This window comes from Haematobia irritans, chromosome 1 (assembly GCF_050003625.1).
Source record: "Haematobia irritans isolate KBUSLIRL chromosome 1, ASM5000362v1, whole genome shotgun sequence".
NCBI classification, from domain to species: domain Eukaryota; kingdom Metazoa; phylum Arthropoda; class Insecta; order Diptera; family Muscidae; genus Haematobia; species Haematobia irritans.
In genome coordinates this window covers 49466053-49493589 of record NC_134397.1, presented here as the reverse complement: position 1 = coordinate 49493589, position 27537 = coordinate 49466053, and the positions used below count along the sequence as shown (strand labels likewise).

The 27537-nt window shown below is 34.0% G+C and overlaps 3 protein-coding genes across 4 annotated transcripts; 2 read left to right on the top strand and 1 right to left on the bottom strand.

Moving 5' to 3' along the window:
* Positions 1-22: 22 nt before the first annotated feature.
* bor (ATPase family AAA domain containing bor) lies at positions 23-3132 on the top strand. The gene is made up of 7 exons (XM_075290254.1): positions 23-349; positions 524-678; positions 743-855; positions 920-1126; positions 1190-2014; positions 2082-2280; positions 2341-3132. Exons 1-7 carry the CDS (start codon positions 142-144, stop codon positions 2404-2406), a joined length of 1773 nt encoding a protein of 590 aa, XP_075146369.1. The 5' UTR covers positions 23-141; the 3' UTR covers positions 2407-3132.
* Positions 3133-5458: 2326 nt separating this feature from the next.
* On the top strand, positions 5459-6769 carry Mettl4 (Methyltransferase like 4). The gene has a single exon (XM_075310247.1). It carries the CDS (start codon positions 5562-5564, stop codon positions 6615-6617), a length of 1056 nt encoding a protein of 351 aa, XP_075166362.1. The 5' UTR covers positions 5459-5561; the 3' UTR covers positions 6618-6769.
* Positions 6770-18577: 11808 nt separating this feature from the next.
* LOC142220871 (uncharacterized) lies at positions 18578-27205 on the bottom strand. 2 transcript variants are annotated; one of them, XM_075290252.1, is made up of 4 exons: positions 26880-27205; positions 21209-21605; positions 19240-19606; positions 18578-18824 (listed from the first exon to the last, which is right to left on the bottom strand). In XM_075290252.1, the coding sequence occupies exons 1-3, from the start codon at positions 27001-27003 to the stop codon at positions 19351-19353; spliced, it is 777 nt and encodes a 258-aa protein (XP_075146367.1). In that variant the 5' UTR covers positions 27004-27205; the 3' UTR covers positions 18578-18824; positions 19240-19350. The 2 variants fall into 2 exon arrangements, with proteins under 2 accessions (XP_075146367.1, XP_075146368.1); XM_075290253.1 differs by lacking the exon at positions 19240-19606 and having other exon boundaries at positions 26880-27199.
* Positions 27206-27537: the final 332 nt, after the last annotated feature.

Sequence of the window (27537 nt, the reverse complement as noted above, 5' to 3'; positions counted from 1 at the left end):
CATATCATTGTGAATTAATTTCACCGAATAGTAGTCAGTGGCAGCTCGTCTTATAATCATCACGTTTTTCTGCGAATGAAAGTTGGAGGACATTCAGGAAATCATCTATTAAAACTATTAGTGAAACATATTTAAATCATAATGTCATGGTTATTGGGAAGAAATAGGCCTCAGCAGCCTCAAGAAATGCCCTCCGGCGAAGGTGGAAATCCAGATGGAGCTACTGCCGGCGAACGCTCTGGTGACACCCAGTTGTCTAAGGCGGAACGCAAAGCTATGGAAGCCTATCGTTTCGATTCGTCTGCTTTGGAAAGAGCAGCAGAAGCTGCACGAACCTTGGAAAGGTCAAGTAAGTGAATTTCATCATACAACATCGGCAAATTGTAATCAAAAACTTGGTGGGGTTTAGAATTCAAATACCATTGCATAACTTGCCGTTGTGTGTACATGCGTTATTAGAGGGGGATGAGATAAAATAATGACAATGAGGCGGTGTCAAGTAAAAAATATGTTTTCTTTATAGAACATGCCCGGGAAGCTTTGGATCTGTCCAAAATGCAAGAGTTAACAAGGCAGCAAGAGTATCAGCAAAAGGTTAAGGAATATGAAGCACATATTGAGCAAGCTAAAGTCGAACAGAAACGTATTGACCATGAAGAGAGACGTAAAACATTGATTGTAAGTGGAAGTTTGGGCCTCGTTAGGCAGTATTTGATTTTTTCTTTGGTTTTTGATTTTTTAGGAAGAAACCAAACAACAACAACAACGTGCCCAATATCAAGATCAACTTGCCCGTAAGCGATATGAAGATCAACTTGCGCAACAACAACGTGTTCAGGAAGAAAATCTAAGAAAGTATGTAGTCTTTTGTTCGATTCCAATATGGAGTTTAATATAACAATGTTTGTCTTGTTTGCAGACAAGAAGAAAGTGTTGCACGCCAGGAAGCCATGCGTCGCCAAACGATAGAACATGAAATTGAGATGAAAGAAAAGAACCGTCTGAAAATGTTGGAACACGAGATGAGAGTCAAGGCTAAAGTTGATCGCGAAAATCGTGACATCAATTTGGAGCAAATTCGCTTAAAAGCTCAGGAACAACGAACCACAATTTTGGAAGGAATCAAGTAAGTGTTGCAATATGCTAACGAAGTACTTTACCCTTTACAATAATCATTACCTTATTATAGGACTGCTGGCACAGTTATTGGTTCAGGTGTTGAAGCAATGCTCACGGATTGGGATAAAGTGCTAACAGCGGCTGGTGGCTTGTCTCTGCTGGCTTTAGGCGTTTATGCCGCCAAGGGAGCTACTGGTGTGACAGCACGTTATGTGGAATCGCGCATTGGCAAACCAACTCTAGTGGGAGAAACATCACGTTTTGCCATGTTGGATGCAGTCAAACACCCAGTGAAATACATTAAGAAACTTAAATCGAAACCTGCAGATGCCTTGCAAGGCGTTGTTCTTAATCCAAAATTAGAAGAACGCTTACGTGATGTAGCCATTGCAACAAAAAATACTCGCATTAACAAGGGCATGTATAGAAATGTATTGATGCACGGTCCACCAGGTACTGGTAAAACTATGTTTGCCAAGAAGCTAGCTGAACATTCGGGCATGGACTATGCCATCATGACTGGTGGTGATGTAGCACCTATGGGCAAAGAAGCTGTAACAGCAATACATAAAGTTTTCGATTGGTCACAGGCAAGTCGTCGTGGTCTCCTATTGTTTGTAGACGAAGCTGATGCCTTCTTGCGTAAACGTTCGTCTGAGCATATATCGGAAGATTTGAGAGCTGCTTTGAATGCCTTCTTATATCGCACATCCGAACAAAATTCGAAATTCATGTTGGTTTTGGCTTCAAATACACCCGAACAATTCGATTATGCCATTAATGATCGTTTGGATGAAATGGTCGAATTTACTTTACCAGGTCTAGAGGAACGTGAACGTCTACTACGCTTATACTTTGACAAATATGTTTTGCAACCAGCTGCCGAAGGAGCCAAGTAAGATATTTTTGTTTGTAATTTATAGGATAGTGATTTATTTTTCACCCTGTTTTGTTTTAAACAGACGTTTCAAATTGGAGCAATTTGACTACGGTGCTGCTTGTACGAGAATGGCTAAAATATGTGAAGGTATGTCAGGTCGTGAAATTTCCAAATTGGGAGTTTCATGGCAGGCTGCTGTATATGCCTCTGAAGATGGTGTTCTCACAGAAAAAATGGTTTTGGACAGAGCAGAAGCGGCTGCCATACAACATAAACAGAAGGTAAGTTGAAGTGGAGTCTAAAATAGATTGGTAACTAATCAATTTTTTTTCAATTTCCAGATGGCTTGGTTATCGGAACAAGAACGTTTGGATCATAAATCCATAACAGGGGGAAAATCAAATTAGAATGATAAACACATATGTCCGCGGGGGGTTATCTTATTATCTCTATAACTAAAATTAACCAAACTTCCTAATGATTAATACAACCGCTAAGTTAAGTTTTTATGTTTAGAAACAACTATAGACCACCAACATATACGCAGATATAAGCAAAGCTTTCATGATATCTGTATTGTTGATTAGAAACAAAAAAAAGAGTACAAAATTCCATGCTTTTTTAACTGCCAAAATCCCACAAAGAGACACAATTTAAGATTTTTACCACAGTTTAAATTGTAATCTCATGGGCATTTCTACTAAAATGAAAAACAAAGATAAACTCTTTTTTCCATTTTCTTTTGTTTTCTGTAAATAATTTATATTCTTAAGATTTGTATTTGTTGTTTAAGAATCTTGATTATATATACAATGTGGCAAGAATGTAAATCAGAAAGCTGGTGCTTTGTTATCTGTTAAAAAGTTGTTAACTGCTGAAATTATGCATTTTACCAAAACACACAAAAAGATCAAATGTATTTAGAGAAATTTATATTAAACTTCTCACATTTGTTCTGGAGATGTACAATACATTTATTTTGGTATAGCTTGAAAAATATTTTCGGTTTCCGTTTTTTTTACATTTGTTTTTGTTTTTTATTTAGAACTAAAGATTTGGGAAACGATGTCAAAAGAAACAAATTATATTATTACCAAAAAATAATAAAACAAAAAAAAACTATTTACAAAAAATTATGTGAAATTATTTAATTCGTTGTGGGAATTGGAAAAGCTTACTCTACGGATAATGTTTTATATTTTGAATATAATCTAAGCCCATACGATAGAGGTGAGAAAGTTGTTTTGTCAATAATTTATTTAAAGTTCAATAGTTCAAAACAGCAATCAGCGTTGAACACCTAGCAACAACTTTGTAATATCGGGCAACCCTAAACATACTATGCTAGCTATTAATCTAGATTTAAAGATTACAATCGACATCAAAATGTCTATATAATAAAACAGTCGTTCGCATTTATATATGATGATTTATTAGCCCACTATGCAAAAAATAATTGAAAACATTATGGAGAGTAGATGGTGCGAAGTATTTGTCGATTCAAATGCCCAAGTAATCTCAATGTCAGAATCCATTCACTTTCAATAGTTGGATGGAAACTTGCTGACATCCTTCTACCCTATACGCTACGATGGATAGAATAAGTATAGTGGTTGCTCATTGTTACAAATATACTTAACGATTTTGTCCATTGTGATTCCACGGGTGGTGATAATTATACCCTGCGCCACACTGAGAAACAGGGTTAGTGCATATGTTTGCAACACCCAGAAGGAGACGAGATAGACCCATGGGCCTTAGGTCTCTGAGTCGATATCGCCATGCCCGTCCGTCCGACTGTCTGTGAACACATTTTTGTAATCAGATCGCAGTTTCAGTCCAATCGACTTCAACTTTGGCACAAATTTCTGTTTTGGGTCAGTATAGAACCCTATTGATTTTGGAAGAAATCGGTTCAGATTTAGATGCAGCTCCGATACATATCTTCCGCCAGATATGGACTCATGTGGGCGCAGAAGCCAGAGTTTTACCCTGATTGGCTTGAAATTTTTCACAAAGATTCGCAAAATTTGATTGAAATCGGTTCAGACTTAGATATAGCTTCCATATATCTGTCGCTCGATATGAATTAATATGGTCCCAGAAGTCAGAGTTTTTTGCTTGAAATTTTGCACAAGAAGTACAATTAGTACTGTCGTAGAGTGTGCTAAATTTGATTTAAATCGGAAATTTTGCACTACAATTACTAAGGGAGCATGTGAATAAAGTTGGCTACGATGCTCGATTTTCGCGCCGAAGCTTTTTTCAACGGCTACCTATTTTTTATTAATCAATTTTAAAAGATGAAATTGTACACAATCAATGCTTTAAAACTTTTCCATCCAAGGTTTGACAAGATTTATTTATAATTGTCTTGGTGGAAAACCGAATTACAGAAAATAACGTTTTTTGGGAATTGGTGGAGGGAAACCTCAACAGTAACTATACCCTACACCATCAAAGTTTTTTATCCCCCACCTTCCTATATTTGGAATCGCACAACTCTCGTTTGGCTATATTTTCATAACCGTAAAATATATTTTGTCTTTTGTGAAAGTGATACGCGTCTTTATTCCCATATAATGGAATTTTCAAATTTCGTGTAATAAATGACAAGACATAAAAGCACACAAACAAATTGTCAAATTGGGGAGCTCTAGCAACTTACATTTGTATATTCGTCAAATTGAGGGGAACTCCAGCAACTCACAGAAGAGAGAATTCACCCCTGTGGTATCACAATGGACTAAATAGTCTAAGTGAGCCTGAAATATCGAGCTGCCACTATACCTAACCTAACCTAACTCACAGATCTAGATTTATCAATTGGTGAGCAACTTACAAAAACAGATGACGATCAAAAATACCCAAGCTTTATTGCTATGCTAAAATATCAAATTTGATTTAATTCTATTCACATGTACATATTCTAAGTATATATCACTTACCTGGTTTGCTATACAGTCATTTGATTCGCAAAAAATACTCACGGAAAGCAGAATTACCATAACTAACTGTTACAAAATATATTTAATCACTTCAGCTCCAAGTTTTATATAGCTCCAATTTATTATATGCTGGATTTGAGCTAGCATTTAAAACAATTAAATAACTTCCAACTTTGTGATTTTTGCTACGTTTAGTTGGCAACGCTGGTACGGATGGATACTCATGTGTTAAATCGAGTACTCATATACGGGACCATCCAGTGTTGCCTAGTTATGCTACCAAAAAAATTCCAGTATAGTTGAAAAAATGCATAATTGTATGTGCCACAAAAATGTGTATTTTTTTGTTTATTATCAAATAGGCTGATAAAGAGAATGCATTATCGTTATAAAACAGTAATTTTTCCAGATTACTTAGTTTTCGCCTACACTCGAACTTAATACCTAGAACGTATTACCTACATACCACGTCCACACTCGTAATACTTATAAGGATGACAATTTGCCGCTAATTTTTTACAATGGACGTTGGCAACATGGGTAATAAACAAAATACATTTTATGAACTTCGAGAACCATACGGAGTTGATCATTGTACCAAAAAATAAATAAAAATGCAAAGAATTAATGTGGAAACTGGTACTATATTATTATTAAACCATTGCGAATTGATTAAATCCCTTTATACAGAGCATGAATCTACTCAGCTTTATTCCTTGAAAGAAGAACTATTTGACTTTAAGCCTAAATGCACGGAAAATATGGAATCAAAGCCCAAAAATAAAAGAAAAAGGAAAGCACAGGAAATGGAAAGTGAAAACTCCACAAAATTGGTTGAAATGTTAGCGCCATTGCTACCGAAATTGCAAAGTTTAATTCGCACCATTCCAGAGAAAGAATACGATGGCTTACATAGATTTTGGGAAGAATCCAGCGAATTTCCACAATTTCATGGCGCCAACAATACAGATAAATTTCAAACAACACATTTTAATGGCAAGACGTTTTTAATTCCACCAAAGTGTAATTTCTATAATTACAATATTGAACAGATACCACAACTTTTGCCAGAATTGGATAAATATGATATAATTGTTTTGGATTTCCCTTGGCAGAATAAATACATCAAGCGACTTAAAAGGGTAAAACAATCACTGGGCTATCAAATGCTGGACAATGATAGCCTACGAAAGATACCAATTGATCAAATGTTCCATAAATTTTCCTTGGTTGTATTATGGTGCACAAACGCTATCCAACATCAGCGAGTTGTTCTAGAAGAATTTTTACCCAACTGGAATTTGAAATTAGTCCATTCCTTGAAATGGTTTAAATTTAACACAAAAGGTGAATTAATAAGTCCTGTGAAAGCAGAAGGATACAAACAACCCTATGAATCATTATTTATAGCTTGTCCCCAAGAAAGAGATATTAAGGAATTGCAAGGTATACAAGATATTGATTTTATTGCTAGTATACCAAGTATTATACATTCACACAAACCACCTTTAATCGATTGGCTGAAAGAGTTTTTAAACGATCCTTTAGATTTTAAAGGGTTAGAGTTATTTGCAAGGTATTTACAGCCACAGTTTACATCTATTGGTTTGGAGGTCTTGAAATTAATGGATGAACGATTGTATAATAAAATAGCTAATGAAAAATCATAACAATGAAAACCGTAGATGTGACGGAATCGTAGAGAATTATGACCCACAAAATCTACCCATTAATATAGGAATAGCTCGATAGATATTGTTTAATTTTTTCCCCGAAATTTTTGAACTTTTACATAATAAAGACTTTTTTTTGTAAAACAAAACTTTTAATAGGATCTCTTCCTTCTTAATAGCTTCTCCCATTAGCTTTACCATCTTAAGGTCACACTTCATATTAGTTTCACCATTTAAAAATCTTTTCGAGATGTTTCAACCTTCGACCTTGAGATAAAAAAATTTAAAGTGACTTTTCTGACCTTTCCGTTTTCTAGCCTAATAGTAGGATAGGTTAGGTGGCAGCCCGATGTATCAGGCTCACTTAGACTATTCAGTCCATTGTGATACCACATTGGTGAACTTCTCTCTTATCACTGAGTGCTGCCCGATTCAATGTTAAGCTCAATGACAAGGGACCTCCTTTTTATAGCCGAGTCCGAACGGCGTTCCACATTGCAGTGAAACCACTTAGAGAAGCTTTGAAACTCCTCAGAAATGTCACCAGCATTGCTGAGGTGGGATAATCTACCGCTGAAAAACTTTTTGGTGTTCGGTCGAAGCAGGAATCGAACCCACGACCTTGTGTATACAAGGCGGGCATGCTAACCATTGCACCACGGTGGCTCCCTAGCCTAATAGTAGGATTTTTTACTTTTTGACCCGGTCTTTGAGGCTGGATTTTTATTGTAAAAGTGTTGTTCTTAACTTGCAATTAGTTTGGGTACTAAAGATTCGTTAACCCATTTCCATATTTAGGAATTCTTAAAATCTTCTTCCATCAGCTTTACCACACACAAATTTTTTTCTGATTCAATGACGAAATTAATTGATCCAATTAATTTTTTAATTGAAATGTCTTCAATAACGAACATGTTAGTATCAATCACTTTTTTAATTGGGCATAAAAACATTTTTGATTAAAAAATTAATTGATTTGATGTGAAAATTTCAATTAATTTTTTAATTGATTCAAATAAATATGTAATTGATGTTGATTGCAAAACTCAATTAATTTCTTGAATAAATCACATTCTTATCTGACTTTGTGTTTTCAGTTTGATTAAAAAATTGATTGTTTGAAATAAATTTTTATTTAAAAATTAAAAAGTTTCCATCACTTTTTTAAGCGAATTAGTCTCCCGAGTTTGCTTAAAAATTTAATTGTATCAATTTATTTTTTAATTAAAAATTTAAAAATTTTCAATAATTTACTTAATTAATTTATTGCTTCTATCTTGATAAAAAGGTTAATTTATCAATTAATTTATTAATTGAAAAATATTTTCAACTTCAAACAACTATTTAATTCCAAATATTTTGGTGATATTTTTTTCTGTGCAAGGTCACACTTCACATAAGTTTCACTTTTTAAAGACCTGTTTGGAAACTTTCAAGAGAGTAGTTTGAAGATTAACAAAATATATAATGACTTTTCGCACTTTTTGAATTTCGGCGTTCTTGCCGTAAAGTTGGTTTTTACGGCCATAGACTGCCGCAAATCTCTCAACGAGATGGCTGAGCAGTACAATATTCACCTAATATGGGTGCCTGGCCATAGGAACATATCGGGGAACTGCGAAGCAGATGTGTTAGCAAGGCTAGGAACTACCTTACATATTCCAGGGGAACCTGGAACCTGGCCACCTGCAAGCTCTTACTGCGTGCGAAGGCTGTTATGATGCCCAATATTCGATGGGAAAATTGCAAGGGTTGTAACGACACCAAGCAAATATGGCCCCATTTAAACTTAAACCGCACACTAGATATGCTAGTGTTCTCAAGGCGTCAGATAGCACTCCTGATATCTGCTATAACGGGTCGCTGCCTGATAGGCGAATTTGCAAAAACTATAGTGCGAAGTATAATGACTATTGTATAAGCTGTCATGATGTGGAGGAAAAGGAATCAATTAAACACCTCTAGTGTGAGTGTCCTGCTTTTTGTGTAAGGCGTAAGCGAATTTTAGGAGCATATAGCTTTAGATTACTGGCTGACCTGGAAAACGTTAACTTAAGCAGTTTGTTAATGTTTTTGGAGCAATCTGGTTGGTTCCACAAAAGTAAATAATAGAGAAGGTTCAGTGGTTAAGACTAGAAGTGCCCATATGTAATAGGTACTTTTAGTTAAATGTGGTATCACAATGGACTGAATAGTCTAAGTGAGCCTGAAATTTAATCGGGCTGCCACTTTAACCTAACCTAACCTAACCTACAGTCATTTCCAATTCGTCGAGATGTGCCTTGTTTTAAAATTCCAATTAGTTGGAGTACTAGAGATTCGTTAACCCATTTCCAGATTGAGGAATTCTGCGACAAATTCTTCCAAAAACAAGATGTGTAACTTTTTTGCTATCCACCGCTATATTAACATTGTTCAAAAATTGCCAAGGTGCCCGTCTCGCATAAAATATGCCATTGGAACTCGTATATAAAAAGGAGGCTCCTTATGAACATGCTAACCAATCTAATTATGTGCAGATTTAGTTGGGGCTTGATATAGAGGCTCTCACTCTGGACCTCGTTTTCTAGATCGATGCAGATTTTAATGTGTATTTCAATCTTAGGCATTTGTTGTCGCACTTATAGTTCAATCAGAATTACGATTGGTGTTGTTGTAACCAACTATGTTGTAACCAACTATATCTAAAGCAATGCAAAATGAAATTAAGGGAATTACTAAATGCTCCTGTGATACGCAAAGACCCCATTTCCTGTCAATAATTATAAGCCTTACTACTGATATGTTATTTATACCCTCCCCATTGGATGGGAGTTATACTTATTATACCCTGCGCCACACTGTGGAACAGGGTATTATAAGTTAGTGCATATGTTTGTAACACCCAGAAGGAGACGAGATAGACACATGGTGTCTTTGGCAATAATGCTCAGGGTGGGTCCCTGAGTCGTCTGTCCGTCCGTCCGTCTGTCTGTGAACACATTTTTGTGATCAAAGTCTAGGTCGCAATTTAAGTCCAATCGCCTTCAAATTTGGCACATGTTCCTAATTTGGGTCAGAATAGAACCCTATTGGTTTTGGAAGAAATCGGTTCAGATTTAGATATAGCTCCCATATATATCTTTCGCCCGATATGCACTAATATGGACCCAGCAGCCAGAGTTTTATACCGATTTGCTTGCAATTTTGTACAAACATAATACTTAGTCGTATAGTCAAGTGTGCAAAATTTGATTGAAATCTGTTCAGATTTAGATATAGCTCCCATATATATCTTTCGCCCGATATGGACTTATATGGCCCCAGAAGCCAGATTTTTGGCCGAATTTGGTTGAAATTTTGCACTAGCAGTACAATTAGTAGTATAGTCAAGTGTGCAAAATTTGATTGAAATCGGTTCAGATTTAGATATAGCTCCCATATATATCTTTCGCCCGATATGGACTAATATGGGCCTAAAAGCCAGAGTTTATGCCCAATTTGGTTGAAATTTTGCACAGGGAGTAGATTTAGCATTGTAACTATGCATACCAAATTTGGTTGAAATCGGTTCAGATTTAGATATAGCTCCCATATGGTCAATATACCAACAATTTCCTTGTCGAAAACTTATAAGAATGACTTAAATTTTCCTATACTTATAATACGTAGCTATCGACCGATAAATCAAATACACTTTAGCAAAGTTGACTAATAAATGGTGATTCTTTTGAGGTTAGGATTTTCATGCATTAGTATTTGACAGATCACGTGGGATTTCAGACATGGTGTCAAAGAGAAAGATGCTCAGTATGCTTTGACATTTCATCATGAATAGACTTACAAACGAGCAACGCTTGCAAATCATTGAATTTTATTACCAAAATCAGTGTTCGGTTCGAAATGTGTTTATCGACAAATTTTGTTCAGCGATGAGGCTCATTTCTGGTTGAATGGCTACGTAAATAAGCAAAATTGCCGCATTTGGAGTGAAGAGCAACCAGAAGCCGTTCAAGAACTGCCCATGCATCCCGAAAAATGCACTGTTTGATGTGGTTTGTACGCTGGTGGAATCATTGGACCGTATTTTTTCAAAGATGCTGTTGGACGCAACGTTACGGTGAATGGCGATCGCTATCGTTCGATGCTAACAAACTTTTTGTTGCCAAAAATGGAAGAACTGAACTTGGTTGACATGTGGTTTCAACAAGATGGCGCTACATGCCACACAGCTCGCGATTCTATGGTCATTTTGAGGGAAAACTTCGGAGAACAATTCATCTCAAGAAATGGACCGGTAAGTTGGCCACCAAGATCATGCGATTTGACGCCTTTAGACTATTTTTTGTGGGGCTACGTCAAGTCTAAAGTCTACAGAAATAAGCCAGCAACTATTCCAGCTTTGGAAGACAACATTTCCGAAGAAATTCGGGCTATTCCGGCCGAAATGCTCGAAAAAGTTGCCCAAAATTGGACTTTCCGAATGGACCACCTAAGACGCAGCCGCGGTCAACATTTAAATGAAATTATCTTCAAAAAGTAAATGTCATGGACCAATCTAACGTTTCAAATAAAGAACCGATGAGATTTTGCAAATTTTATGCGTTTTTTTTAAAAAAAAGTTATCAAGCTCTTAACAAATCACCCTTTATATAGAACATTTTGTCAAAAAAAAATTTACCGAAATTTTATTTCTATAGAAAATTTTGTCAAAATTTTATTTCTATAGAAAATTTTGTCAATATTTTATTTCTATAGAAAATTTTGTCAAAATTTTATTTCTATAGAAAATTTTATCAAAATTTTATTTTTATCGAAATTTTTGTCAAAAATTTATTTCTATAGAAAATTTGTCAAAATTTTATTTCTATAGAAAATTTTGTCAAAATTTTATTTCTATAGAAAATTTTATCAAAATTTTATTTCTATAGAAAATTTTATCAAAATTTTATTTCTATAGAAAATTTTGACAACATTTTCTATAAAGATAAATTTTTGACAAATTTTAATCTTATTTCTATATACAATTTTGTCAAATTTTTATTTCTGTAAGAAACTAAAAATATAAAAAAATTGTGAAGTATCTTTTATTTGGAGAGAAATATTTTGAAAAAAATTCAAAATCATATGGAATTCTATCTATCTACCAAACAGTAAAAAATCTACAATTTTTGGTAGAATTCTTCCAACTGTGGCAACCGTGGTTAACAGGTTGGCTGATAAGTCCCCGGTCTGACACATAGATGGCGTTGCTAGTATTAAATGCATATTGTTGTTATATAGTACCAACCTTCAAATGATTCGTGTCAAAATTTGACGTCTGTAAGTCAATTAGTTTGTGAGATAGAGCATCTTTTGTGAAGCAACGAAGGAGGTGGTTACCGACGAAAACATCAAAAAATCCACAAAATGATTTTGTTGAATGACCGTAGAATGAAGTTGATCGAGATAGCAGAGGCCTTAAAGATATCACAGGAACGTGTTGGTCATATCATTCATCAATATTTGGATATGCGGAAGCTCTGTGCAAAATGGGTGCCGCGCGAGCTCACATTTGACCAAAAACAACAACGTGTTGATGATTCTGAGCGGTGTTTGCAGCTGTTAACTCGTAATACACCCGAATTTTTCCGTCGATATGTGACAATGGATGAAACATCCATTACACTACACTCCTGAGTCCAATCGACAGTTGGATGAGTGGACAGCGACCGGTGAACCGTCTACGAAGCGTGGAAAGACTCAAAAGTCCGCTGGCAAAGTAATGGCCTCTGTTTTTTGGGATGCGCATGGAATTTTTATCGATTATCTTGAGAAGGGAAAAACCATAAACTGTGACTATTATATGGCGTTATTGGAGCGTTTGAAGGTCGAAATCGCGGCAAAACGGCCCCATATGAAGAAGAAAAAAGTGTTGTTCCACCAAGACAACGCACCGTGCCACAAGTCATTGAGAACAATGGCAAAAATTCATGAATTGGGCTTCGAATTGCTTCCCCACCCACCGTATTCTCCAGATCTGGCCCTCAGCGACTTTTTCTGGTTCTCAGACCTCAAAAGGATGCTCGCAGGAAAAAATTTGGCTGCAATGAAGAGGTGATCGCCGAAACTGAGGTCTATTTTCAGGCAAAACCGAAGGAGTACTACCAAAATGGTATCAAAAAATTGGAAGGTCGTTATAATCGTTGTATAGCTCTTGAAGGGAACTATGTTGAATAATAAAAACGAATTTTGAAAAAAATGTGTTTTTCATTGTTAGACCGGGAACTTATCAGCCAAACTGTTACAACACAATTCCGGGTCTCTGTGCTCCTTAACTCCAAAAAGGCCATTTAGTATAGTATCTCTCCCAACAGCATGTCTGAGTAATTCAATATTCATAAAAAGACAAAGCCAAAGACACCTTATACATTCCAGTGGAACTACACCCTCGAAAAAAAATCGCTTCTGTAACATATGCCCCAAATATATTTTGATTCAAGCATATATATTTTCAGGATTGGTCCAAACAAAATATTGTTTGTGTTGTTTAAACATATCATGTTTAAACTTAGGCATACACTGGTAGAAAGAAATTTTAATGAAATTTTCTTTGTGTATATATATTTTTAAGACGCCAATTGGTTACTTCCATTCTTTTACTTGCAGCATACTCTGTAGGTCTCTCTTTCTAAGCACATATATGTTTATAGGCTATTTCTAAGTTAATATATGTTTGCATCCAAGCATGTTATGTCCCAAACATATAACATATTAACATATATGTCCCAAACATGTTATGCTAGTTTATGAAAATTATATGCTTGCACTTAAAAATATTGTGTTAAAAAATTTGAGTTCCAAACATATAATTTTTACACCCATACATATGAAAAACAGTGTTTTTCGTCCGTGTAGAAAACAGAAAAACATATGAAAAACAGTCTTTTTCGTCCGTGTTCGGCATGTCTTGTCCTATTTGCAGGCACATACTGTATGAGAGGGTTACTATGAAATTGGGAACTTTATGTATGTACACATAACAGGTTGGCTGAGAAGTCCCCGGTCTAACAAAGAAAAACACATTTTTTTGTCAAAATTCGTTTTTATTATTCAACATAGTTCCCTTCAAGAGCGATACAACGATTATAACGACCTTCCAATTTTTTGGTACCATTTTGGTAGTACTCCTTCGGTTCTGTCTCAAAATAGGCCTCAGTTTCGGCGATCGCCTCTTCATTGCAGCCAAATTTTTTCCCTGTGATCATCCTTTGGAGATCTGAGAACAAGAAAAAGTCACTGGAGGCCAGATCTGAAGAATACGGTGGGTGGGGAAGCAATTCGAAGCCCAATTCATGAATTTTGCCATCGTTCTCAATGACTTGTGGCACGGTGCGTTGTTTTGGTGGAACAACACTTTTTTATACCCTCCATCATAGGATGGGGGTATATTAACTTTGTCATTCCGTTTGTAACACATCGAAATATTGCTCTAAGACCCCATAAAGTATATATATTCTGGGTCGTGGTGAAATTCTGAGTCGATCTGAGCATGTCCGTCCGTCCGTCCGTCCGTCCGTCCGTCTGTTGAAATCACGCTAACTTCCGAACGAAACAGCTATCGACTTGAAACTTGGCACAAGTAGTTGTTATCGATGTAGGTCGGATGGTATTGAAAATGGGCCCTATCGGTCCACTTTTACGTATAGCCCCCATATAAATGGACCCTCAGATTTGGCTTGTGGAGCCTCTAACAGAAGCATATTTCATCCAATCCGGCTGAAATTTGGTACATGGTGTTGGTATATGGTCTTTAACAACCATGCAAAAATTGGTCCATATCGGTCCATAATTATATATAGCCCCCATATAAACCGATCCCCAGATTTGGCTTGCGGAGCCTAAAAGAGAAGCAAATTTCATCCGATCCGGCTCAAATTTGGTACATGATGTTGGTATATGGTCTCTGACAACCGTGCAAAAATTGGTCCACATCGGTCCATAATTATGTATAGCCCCCATATAAACCGATCCCCAGATTTGGCTTGCGGAGCCTAAAAGAGAAGCAAATTTCATCCGATCCGGCTCAAATTTGGTACATGGTGTTGGTGTATGGTCTTTAACAACCATGCAAAAATTGGTCCATATCGGTCCATAGTTATATATAGCCCCCATATAAACCGATCCCCAGATTTGGCTTGCGGAGCCTCAAAGAGAAGAAAGTTTCATCCGATCCGGCTGAAATTTGGTACATGATGTTGGTACATGGTCTCTAACAACCATGCAAAAATTGGTCCATATCGGTCCATAATTATATATAGCCCCCATATAAACCGATCCCCAGATTTGGCTTGTGGAGCCTCTAAGAGAAGCATATTTCATCCGATCCGGCTGAAATTTGGCACATGGTGTTGGTATATGGTCTCTAACAATCATGCAAAAATTGGTCCACATCGGTCCATAATTATATATAACCCCCATATAAACCGATCCCCAGATTTGGCTTGCGGAGCCTCAAAGAGAAGCAAATTTCATCCGATCCGGCTGAAATTTGGTACATATGTTGGTATATGGTCTCTAACAACCATGCAGAAATTGGTCCACATCGGTTCATAATTATATATAGCCCCCATATAAACCGATCCCCAGATTTGGCTTGCGAAGTCTCCAAGAGAAGCAAATTTCATCCAAGCCGGTTGTAATTTGGAACATTGCCTTATAAGTAATTGCCTTATAAGTAGTTAGCAAGGTTTCTTTGTCCGCACCCCAAGTACTGCCGGCTAGTGACTTGAGGACCTTGTTTCTACCACGGAGTTTATTACAAATTGCAGTGGCATGGGCAGATGACCTAAAAAGGCTGTCGAATGTGACCCCAAGAATCTTGGGGTAATTTGTGGTCGGAATTATTACTCCATCGACTCTGATATTCAACTGCCTGCGCACTTCTGCCGTCCATGTAGTAAATAGTGTGGCTGAGGATTTGGTGGGGGATATCCTCAAGTTTCTCGCAGTGAAATAACTGGTAAGATTAGCTATGTAGACGTTCAACCGATCGCAAATGTCATCAACATTGGGCCCAGATGCCAAGATTGTACAGTCATCCGCATATGATACAATCTCGACGCCGTCAGGAGGGGGTGGAATCGAGGACATGTAGAGGTTAAACAGTGCCGGAGATATCACCCCACCTTGGGGAACTCCCTGTTTAACTCTACGCGGTCTTGACTTTCTGTCCCTGAATTCCACGTACGACTGGCGTCCACACATATAATTCAGCACCCAACGCTTCGCTCCTGCCGGTAGGGACGTATTCTCGATGTCCTCAAATAATGTGGCATGGTTGACCGTATCGAATGCTTTCGATAGGTCAAGCGCCACGAGGACCGTCCTGTGACACGGCCTGGGCTGGTTAAGTCCCTTATTAATATGTGTCCAATTGGCATGTAAGGCTGTTGTCGTACTATGTACCTTACGGAATCCATGTTGATGGTGGGCAGCTGGAAAATTATCCACAAGGCTGGGGAGGAGTAATGCCTCAAGTGTCTTGGCTACTGGCGAAAGAAGGGATATCGGTCTGTACGATTCACCTTTGCTCGAATCTTTGCCCGGTTTCAGTAGTGGAATCACCCTTCCCATTTTCCAGACATCGGGTATAATGTGTGATTCCAAAGACAAATTGAGGAGTCTGGTCAGGTACTCAACTCCCAGTATTCCCAGATGCTTCAGCATTAGCATTGAAATTCCGTCAGGGCCCAGCGCCTTAGATGGTTTCGCGCTGTTGATGACATTGGTAACTTCGGCTGCAGTAAATTGTGGTGTGTCATCGGCTCGGAGACCACGTACACGACGGGTGGCTCTCCTTTTCGCTCTATCACTCTCGGGATGCTCGACAAACTGTCGGTTGAAGTATTTGGCGCACCTCTTCGGATCAGTCACAGTCACGTCGCCAAATGTGACTGAAATCCCATCATCCCTTGTGGAGGGGTTCGAGAGGGCTCTAACTGTTGACCACAATTTACCAGTTCCTGTTCCTAAGTTACATTGCTTCAGGTGCTCTAACCAAGTGTTCCGCTTGTGCTCGTCGACTATCTTACTAATCTCTAGATTTAGTTCTCTGATTCTAGGATCAGCAGGGTTAGCACGACGGCGTTCATCACGCTCGTCTGCGAGTCCCGCCGCTTCGGCTGGGAAGTTGGGCCTCACCTGGGCAATTCGACCAGCGGGTATGAAGCGAGCGGCTGCTGCGTTGATGATGTCCCGGAACTCCCTCTGGGCAACATGAATATATAGAAAATTTTGTCAAAATTTTATTTCTATAGAAAATTTTGTCACAATTTTATTTATATAGAAAATTTTGTCAAAATTTTATTTCTATAGAAAATTATGACAAAAATTTAATTTCTATAGAAAATTTTGTCAACATTTTATTTCTATAGAAAATTTTGTCAGCATTTTATTTCTATAGAAAATTTTGTCAAAATTTAATTCTAAAGAAAATTTTGTCAAAATTTAATTCTAAAGAAAATTTTGTCAAAATTTTATTTCTATAGAAAATTTTGTCAAAATGTTATTTCTATAAAAAATTTTGTCACAATTTTATTTATACAGAAAATTTTGACAAAATTTTATTTCTATAGAAAATTTTGTCAACATTTTATTTCTATAGAAAATTTTGTCAAAATTTAATTCTAAAGAAAATTTTGTCAAAATTTTATTTCTATAGAAAATTTTTTCAAAATGTTATTTCTATAAAAATTTTTGTCACAATTTTATTTATATAGAAAATTTTGTCAAAATGTTATTTCTATAAAAAATTTTGTCACAATTTTATTTATATAGAAAATTTTGTCAAAATTTAATTCTAAAGAAAATTTTGTCAACATCTTATTTCTAAAGAAAATTTTGTCAAAATTTTATTTCTATAGAAAATTTTGTCAAAATTTTATTTCTATAGAAAATTTTATCATTATTTTATTTTTATTGAAAATTTTGTCAAATATTTATTTCTATAGAAAATTTTGTCAAAATTTTATATCTAGAAATAATCTTAACAAATCACCCTTTAATTGCTTCAGATTTAAATGTTTCCCATACTTATACGCTGGGAGCCACCGTGGTGCAATGGTTAGCTTGCCCGCCTTGCATACACAAGGTCGTGGGTTCGATTCCTGCTACGACCGAACACCAAAAAGTTTTTCAGCGGTGGATTATCCCACCTCAGTAATGCTGGTGACATTTCTGAGGGTTTCAAAGCTTCTCTAAGTGGTTTCACTGGAATGTGGAACGCCGTTCGGACTCGGCTATAAAAAGGAGGTCCCTTGTCATTGAGCTTAACATGGAATCGGGCAGCACTCAGTGATAAGAGAGAAGTTCACCACTGTGGTATCACAATGGACTGAATAGTCTAAGTGAGCCTGATACATCGGGCTACCACATAACCTAACCTAACTAACCTATACTTATACGCTGCGCCACACTGTGAAACTACTAATATTGTGTTCCACCCCAGGGGATTAGCTGACTGAAATTTTAAGTCTACTGTTTTTTTAAAAGTCTAACAAATTTTGTCCACATCGAGTCAGATTTAATTGTATGTACAGGGGAACAAAAACCTTTATATATAGCACCCAAAACATTTGATGGATTTGATATGGTATCGAAAATGTAGATCTACAAAGTGGTACAGGGTATAATATAGTCGGCCCGCCCGGCTTTAGACTTTCCTTATTTGTTTTTTTTTTTATTAATTTAAGCTATTCAATATCTTAAATGCTGATTTAGCGAACTACGATGAACTCTATATAAGACCTTTGTAAGGTCTAAAAAATTTCGTTCCAATAGGCTCTAGCATGCACTCCACAAAATCCACATTTTTTTGAGATTTAAAATCTCTTTTTATAGGCAAATTACAGATGAAATCTAGTTAAAGTGGATTTTGGAAGTGTAATGTGAACATGAAAATTTTAAAGGAACTTCATACTCGTATAAAAATGGCATAATTTTTTTCTTTCTGATTTTCATATATTTTTATTTGCTTTTTTTTCAAAACCAAAACTTAAAAGATATCACAGGATTATAGACAACAGATTTTGAAGCATACAATAATGAATATGATCTCATAAAGATACAGGAAATTTTCTTCAAATATCAGGTTTCACAGTGGTAGTTGTTGTAGTTGTGCTGGTTGTTGTTGTAGTCGTAGTTGTATTAGCAGATGATATTGGTTTTGCAGTAGTAGTAGAAGTCCTATAACAGATGAATTAATTAATTAAATTAATTTTTTTTTTGTATTTATAAATAAAATTGAACAAGTGATTTTGTTAAATGCTCCGGGACCAACACCAAGTGTAATCAAAACTAAAAATATTGTATATGTATATATTTTTTTATGATTAATCAAGCAATTTACTTTTAACATTTAATCGACCTTTTAATTTCCAAAGAATAAAAATAATTAATTCAAAGTAGCCTTCCAAGGCTTATGAAACAAATTCCTGTTTTAGAAGCCGGATTAAATCTTTCTTTAATATTAATATTAAAATGGGCATATTAAATAAATATTTATGCATATTTCCTTCCAAGAATAAAAATAATTATTATTTATTTCTTTAAATAAATATTTATGCATATTTCCTTTTTTAATTGTTAATATCCTTCTCACCTGTTGCCTATTAACATAGCTCTTAATACTTATTATTGTTATTTAAAAAAAGTATCAATAGGCTGAAATTGTTTTGGTAATTTATCTTTTCCAATTTGTGTTGTTTTCTGTTTAGAGTTCTTCCTTTGTGTAGGTATGTGTTACATCCTCCACTGTCCCCAAGTGTATAATTTTGTCATCATCATCATCCTTATCCTCATTTTGTTGTACATCTATTCTAATTTGCTTCTTTGGTGTCGTTTTCTTTTTACCTTTGGGAATATAACTAACTGTGTTTGTATTGTTTGTAACAGTGGCATGTAATGTTGAGCCTGAATCCGATGAGGGATCAGGACTTGTAAGTGTTATTTTGGAGCCATAAGCAATTCTGTAATTGTGAGGGAGGAGAACATATGATTTGTATATAGTTTTTTTCATGTTTGTTCATTAGGATCGAAATATGTAGTCTATAATTTTTGTTGCTGTAAATACTTGAGGTAGGCACTATGTTCGTATTGATTTCCGAAAATCAGCTTTTTCTAATAATAAATTTTAAAATATCATATTTTATTCGATTAATTTCGATCCTATTTCGGGTCGAGTGTAATAAAAAATGTTTGTCATTTAAGAAAAAGTCGTACATTTGGCATTATGCGTTCAATATTCTTCTAAGAGATTGGTTATTTTTTAGCAAAAAAGTGGCGCTAGGCTTTCTAGAACACTTTGATACTATCTGTGCTACTGTAAGGCCATGAAGCAGGGATTCGTACGAAAACAAATGACCATGATTTGGCGCCAATGATTTCTTTCTTCATTTTTAGTTCAGTTTTTCTTCTATGAGAGGGTGTAATTTCATGAGTTGTAGTTAAAAAGTACATTAGAGCATTAAATTTGAGTGGTTATGACAACGCTTTGTGAAAATCCCATAGTTAAATTTTAGTTAAATTTTCGCACGACGTAGTACATTCGTGCTATATAACAGTTTAGTTTTTTTTTCTGTGTATACATAGTGTATCTGCATTTTAATCCCATTGCAAAAACCGAACATAGTACCCACCCATTAAAATTTGTTAGTATGGCTTTAATTTTTACCGAATCTGGTTTAGAAATTTCGTTTTTGGTTTATTATGATCTTAAATGTGCTGTTTTGTCAGATTTTTCGTTATGAATTATTTACTCAATTTCTCATTAAATACCTTTTTCATATTTACATTGCTATGCATTGCTTATACAAGAGGCAGTGCTTGTCTAAGAGGAGATCATAATCTATTGGCGTTGTCGGCTTGATCCTCGAAGTTTTTGTGGTTGTCTAGCATTTTAGCAATATTTAAATGAAAATTTGATTTTGATTGTAATTGTAATTATTTACACATCTAAAGAGTTCACAAATAAGCATTTAAGTAAGCAGTCGAGGTAATGTAAAACTTTGTTAAAGAATAAAGGATTATTTTATTTATTTATTCCGTCTATGGAATACATTCCTTACAGACTAGACATTCTAAAAAAATGTATTCCATAGACTGAATAAATAAATAAATAATAAAGAAATAAAAAAATACAATTCAAATAATAAAAAGTTAAGAAAATTTTTGGGTCAAATTAAGAATAATTGGAGTAATGAAAATAGCAAGTAAATTAAAAAACTAATTGATTCAATAAACAATTTAATTCATTTTGTGTTTTGATTGAAAACTTAATCAATTACTTTTTTCAATGGATATTTTTGCAATTGGAATATATGATAATATCAATAAAAATTAATTGATTTATTTAATATTTCAATTTATCACTGAATAGTCTAAGTGAGCCTGCATCAAATCAGGCTGCCACTTTAACCTAAAATTTATTTGATTCAATTAATTTATTTGATTGAATTTCTTTTTGATTAATTTTTTTAATTGCTCACTCACTTGCTTGCTTATGAAAACCATAGATATTTGTTGATTGCATTAAGCATTTCTAATAAAAACTATTTTGTTTCTCTACTTACCTGTCTCTGGCTTGCATTGATGCCTCTACATCAATATTACGTGGTTGCCTAAAATCACATTCTAATGAGAATGCTGAATCTCCGGGTGTTATTAATTCTGGATCGTTTTGTATAACGACAATATTTGAATATAATTCACCATCCTTTATCGTTTGACATTGATCCAAACTGAAATTCATTTCTAACGATTTTTGTCCATCATTCGATGAGGGTTTTACAAAACATGGGGCCACCTGCTTATAGAAACTGCCTCGTGTATACATGACGCCTGTGAAAGGTTTCTCTGTTTCCAATACAACATGCATCGAATCTGAACCACATTTTAGGTTAACTTTTTGTATGCCTTGATCGCTGCCTTCAATTTTAAATGTGTCCGATAAATCTTGCTCCCATAGTTCTGAAAAAGAATAGAAATATAATGAAATGCCAATTAATATAATTAAAACAATAATAAAATGAGGCATTTTTTTGTCCTTGAAGTTTCGGTGGATTTTCAATTTTTTGTATAGAAATACAATTTGGCACAACATTGTATCGAAATACAATTTGGCACAATATTGTATAGAAATAAAATTTTGACAAAATTTTCTATAGAAATAAAATTTTGATAAAATTTTCTATAAAAATAAAATTTTGACAAAATTTTCCATAGAAATAAAATTTTGACAAAATTTTCTATAGAAATAAAAATTTGACAAAAATATCTATAGAAATAACATTTTGACAAAATTTTCTATAGTAATAAAATGTTGATAAAAATTTCCATAGAAATAAAATTTTGACAAAATTTTCTATAGAAATAACATTTTGCCAAATTTTCTATAGAAATAAAATTTTCACAAAAATTTCTATAGAAATAAAATTTTGACAAAATTTTCTATAGAAATACAATTTTGACAACATTTTCTATAGAAATAAAATTTTGACAAAATTTTCTATAGAAATAAAATTTTGACAAAATTTTCTAAAGAAACAAGTAAGGAAAGTCTAAAGTCGGGCGGGGCCGACTATATTATACCCTGCACCACTCTGTAGATCTAAATTTTCGATACCATATCACATCCGTCAAATGTGTTGGGGGCTATATATAAAGGTTTGTCCCAAATACATACATATACGTATCACTCGATCTGGACAGAATTTGATAGACTTCTACAAAATTTATAGACTCAAAATTTAAGTCTGCTAATGCACTAGGATGGAACACAATGTTAGTAAAAAAATATGGGAAACATTTAAATCTGAAGCAATTTTAAGGTAACTTCGCAAAAATTTATTTATGATTTATCACTCAATATATATGTATTAGAAGTTTAGGAAAATTAGAGTCATTTTTCACCTTTTCGACTAAGAAGTGGCGATTTTACAAGGAAAATATTGGTATTTTGACCATTTTTGTCGAAATCAGAAAAACATATATATGGGAGCTATATCTAAATCAGAACCGATTCCAACCAAATTTGGCACGCATAGCAACAATGCTAATTCTACTACCTGTGCAAAATTTCAACAAAATCGGAGTTAAAAATTGGCCTCTGTGGTCATATGAGTGTAAATCGGGCGAAAGCTATATATGGGAGCTATATCTAAATCTGAACCGATTTCAACCAAATTTGGCACGCATAGCAACAATGCTAATTCTACTCCCTGTGCAAAATTTCAATTAAATCGGAGTTAAAAATTGGCCTCTGTGGTCATATGAGTGTAAATCGGGCGAAAACTATATATGGGAGCTATATCTAAATCTGAACCGATTTCAACCCAATTTGGCACGCATAACTACAATGCTAATTCTACTCCCTGTGCAAAATTTCAACTAAATCGGAGCAAAAAATTAGCCTCTGTGGTCATATGAGTGTAAATCGGTCGAAAGCTATATATGGGAGCTATATCTAAATCTGAACCGATTTAAACCAAATTTGGCACGCATATCTACAATGCTAATTCTACTCCCTGTGCAAAATTTCAACCCAATTGGGGTAAAACTCTGGCTTCTGGGACCGTATTAGTCCATATCTGGCGAAAGATATATATGGGAGCTATATCTAAATCTGAACCGATTTCAATCAAATTTGGCACACATGACTATACTACTAATTGTACTCCTAGTGCAAAATTTCAACCAAATTGGGCCAAAACTCTGGCTTCTGGGGCCATATAAGTCCATATCGGGCGAAATATATATATGGGAGCTATATCTAAATCTGAACCGATTTCTTCCAAAATCAATAGGTATCTATTCTGAGCCAAAACACATACTTGTGCCAAATTTGATGTCGATTGGACTAAAACTGCGACCTAGACTTTGATTACAAAAATGTGTTCACGGACAGACGGACAGACGGACATCGCTATATCGACTCATGAGCCCACCCTGAGCATTTTTGCCAAAGACACCATGTGTCTATCTCGTCTCCTTCTGGGTGTTGCAAACATATGCACTAACTTATAATACCCTGTTCCACAGTGTGGAGCAGGGTATAATAAAATTTTGACAAAATTTTCTATAGAAATAAAATTTTGACAAAATTTTCTATAGAAATAAAATTTTCACAAAATTTTCTATAGAAATAAAATTTTCACAAAATTTTCTATAGAAATAAAATTTTCACAAAATTTTCTATAGAAATAAAATTTTCACAAAATTTTCTATAGAAATAAAATTTTGACGAAATTTTCTATAGAAATAAAATTTTGACAAAAATTTCTATAGAAATAAAATTTTGACAAATTTTTCTATAGAAATAAAATTTTGACAAAATTTTCTATAGAAATAAAATTTTGACGAAATTTTCTATAGAAAAAAAATTTTGACAAAATTTTCTATAGAAATAAAATTTTGACAAAATTTTCTATAGAAATAAAATTTTGACGAAATTTTCTATAGAAATAAAATTTTCACAAAATTTTCTATAGAAATAAAATTTTGACAAAATTTTCTATAGAAATAAAATTTTGACGAAATTTTCTATAGAAATAAAATTTTGACAAAATTTTCTATAGAAATAAAATTTTCACAAAATTTTCTATAGAAATAAAATTTTCACAAAACTTTCTATAGAAATAAAATTTTCACAAAATTTTCCATAGAAATAAAATTTTGACAAAATTTGTCTGTGGAAAGAAATTTTTCAAAATAAGATTTTGTTGTTAGATTTTTGGTAAAATTTTCTCCACATTTTGAACTGTACTAACAAATTTTGTTGAGTTTGGCTATATTTGGCATTCGTAATAATAATACCAATAATTATTGGTAATACAAATAATTATTTTTATTTGAGAATTTAATTTAGTACATATAATAATTCATTGGTTACAACCTTTATGACAGGGTTGGGCATTCAGTAATCAAAGAAAACAGGCCTAATAAAATGTTTTTTGGTACATGTGGCGTATGATAAACTACAATGTTGCGTATAAGTATTTGTGTTAATCATACGTAGAATAGTTTGTAGTTATGAAGCCTACAAAATGTAGCTCTATTAAAAGAACAAATAAAATAAAAAATTTTTACCAATATGGTAACCCATTTACGTGCATAAAGTTTTTTTATACCCTGCGCCACACTGTGGAACAGGGTATTATAAATTAGTGCATATGTTTTTTTTAATAAAATTATACTTTTCAAAATTGAAGTCTTGACCAATAGCACCCCGTTAAAATTATTCCCGATTTTACCCTCAAACAAAATTTCTACTACCAATCAAGTTCAAGGAAATTTGTTGATTGTAGTAAAAACTTTCCCAATATAAGCAAATTTTCTTGATCCTATTTTTTTCCTTTCTCTTAACGACATGACATAAAATCTTAACGACATGGCATAATTTCTATTCATTCCAGAGTACGCTAAGTCGACTTAGCATTTTCTGATTGAGTTCGCTGTTTTTTATTCGGATTGATGTGATTTGCATCCTGTCGAATTTATTGGAAACTTCTATCAATAGTTATGGTTAATATTGTACGTAACCTGTGATTAAAGTTTTAAAAATTTCCAATCCAAAAAGAGCAAAAAGCTTTGTTCGGTCTATAGTGGTCTAAGTCATTTTTAGCCATGTTCTATTATCATTGTTTTGAATTCGTACATACTAAAAAATATTCTACAATAAACATGATTTTTAGACCGAAAAAAGTGAATTAATATCTTATACGGTTTTTGAGAAATTCCAAAAAATCAACTTTGAACTTGTTTCTTGTAAAATTCACTTTTTAGACTTGGCGTACTTTGGAATGGAGACATCGATACGAGATAAAAGTTCGATACAGACAAATTCAAATTTCTCACAAATAGTTGATAATTTTCTAAACTGGCTCAATTTTACCAAAATTGTATCCGTCTTGGACTTTTGTATGGTGCTAAGGACATTTTAACAAAGACTTACTCCATTTTCTTCTGAAATACGAAATTTTCCTAAACAACTTGCACCGAATAAAAGCTTCCAAAGTTCAAAGATTTTCTCTATGATTTTGGTATTGATTCTAAACCAAAGAAACGGAGAATTAAAGTAAGGACACAAATCTCTTTTAGATTTGAGTTTTGCGTACTTGATTTTAGCAAAAAAAAATTAATTTATTAATTTTTCAGTTTTTTTTTCAAATACTATCAAAACCCATTAAAAACTTAATGAAAACTTAACGTTCCAAATTTATACTCGACTACAAGGAAAATTTGAGCTATAAAAATGTCTTTAAAATAAAGTGTTAAAACATATCCTATTTTTAAACGTTTTTAAGCTTTATAGCGAAAATTTACAGACGATTTAATTAATTTTGAAAATTTTTCATACGTATTAAAGCCAATTTGACCTTAGGAAAACGAAATTTTCTTTTATGTTAGGATACCCAATTTTAAGTCGAATCACTTAACTATAAGGACAAAATGACTTCGTTGAAAACTTTATCGACTTTTGGACAAAATCAAAAACTTTATATCAGAGAAATGCGTCTTCTATGCTAAGCAAAATTCACATTCGTATTTTAAGGACATGAAATCTTTGGTCTTAAGACAATATTTTTTTCAATGTTATTAACTAACTTGTAGTCATCACTGGATATATTTTCTGGAAATTTTAAACCTATATTTTGTTTCATGGTAGATTCACTTATTTTGGATGTATATTTCAGGCTAAATGGATAGAAATTTTTATATACTCAAGAAATAAAATCTAGGTTTATATGGTGTTTGTATCACAACATGAAGCGATCTCTATCAATTTGGGTAATTTGTTGTTGATGTCTAAATTCGGATTAAAAATATGTCATTTTGTTCTTTCGATCCATAGAAACCATTTTGTTCTGTCGATCCATACAAACCGACCCATACTAATATAGATGATAGAAGAAAAAAATCCATGAAGTTTTTTTCAATAGGCTTCGTGAGCCTGCATCTTAGAGAACTATCATTTAATGCAATAATATTTGAAATTTTTGTCCTTTGTTTTTAAACATCACTATGTGTAATGGTTCTTTTATGTGCAATCCCCATGTCTAGCTTCAGAATTACAGGAAAACAAAAAGCATACTCTTTGTTATAACAAAGAGAAGAACAAGAAGACTTAAATATTTGGCTAAAACCGGTTTCCATATAAAGCAATCAACTCCATTGCGGGTAGAATATTTCTCGTACATGAACTTCATTCTCTTTGCGCGTTGAATAATGCTGTCTTTCTTTTACCTTGTTGCTGTTGTTGCTGCTGCTGTTTTTGTTGTTGACTTTGTTGTTCTTTTTTGGCTTGACAAACCGTTAGAATAACGCACAGTACACTGACAATTAAAATCACATTTGATTTGATAAACATCGTTGAATATATGGTTTCTTTTGTTTTTAGAGAAAATATGAATTTTTATTTTTAGTTTTACGATAACACTTTTAAGTAATTCTTTAGTTTTGATGTTGGTCGAAAGATCGTTTTTGGAATGATGTGTTGTTCACGTTTTAGAGCCTAATAATCAACTGATGAATTTAAAGCTACGATGGGGGCATATAAAACCCCTTATGCTCTAACCAATACACACGGCAAGTGTCGATGAAGACGATGTCTTATTATTGTGTAATTTTTATGGTAAGAGAAAGAGAGAAAGAAGAGTAGAGAGATTTCTTAAGCAAGACTTGTTACATTTCATTTCTTGTTATAAAAAATGTACATATTTCTTCTTCTGCTTCTTAGTTTGTGTGCCGTTGGCCTAGTGTCATTATAACATTATAATGTTAAAATAGCTAGTTGGACATAACAAGCTGCGAAAGGGGGTTATGATTTGTATTAGAAAGGGCCTTAATATTCATTTTGTGCGACTTACATGATTCTTTGATAAATACTACAAATACATGGTTT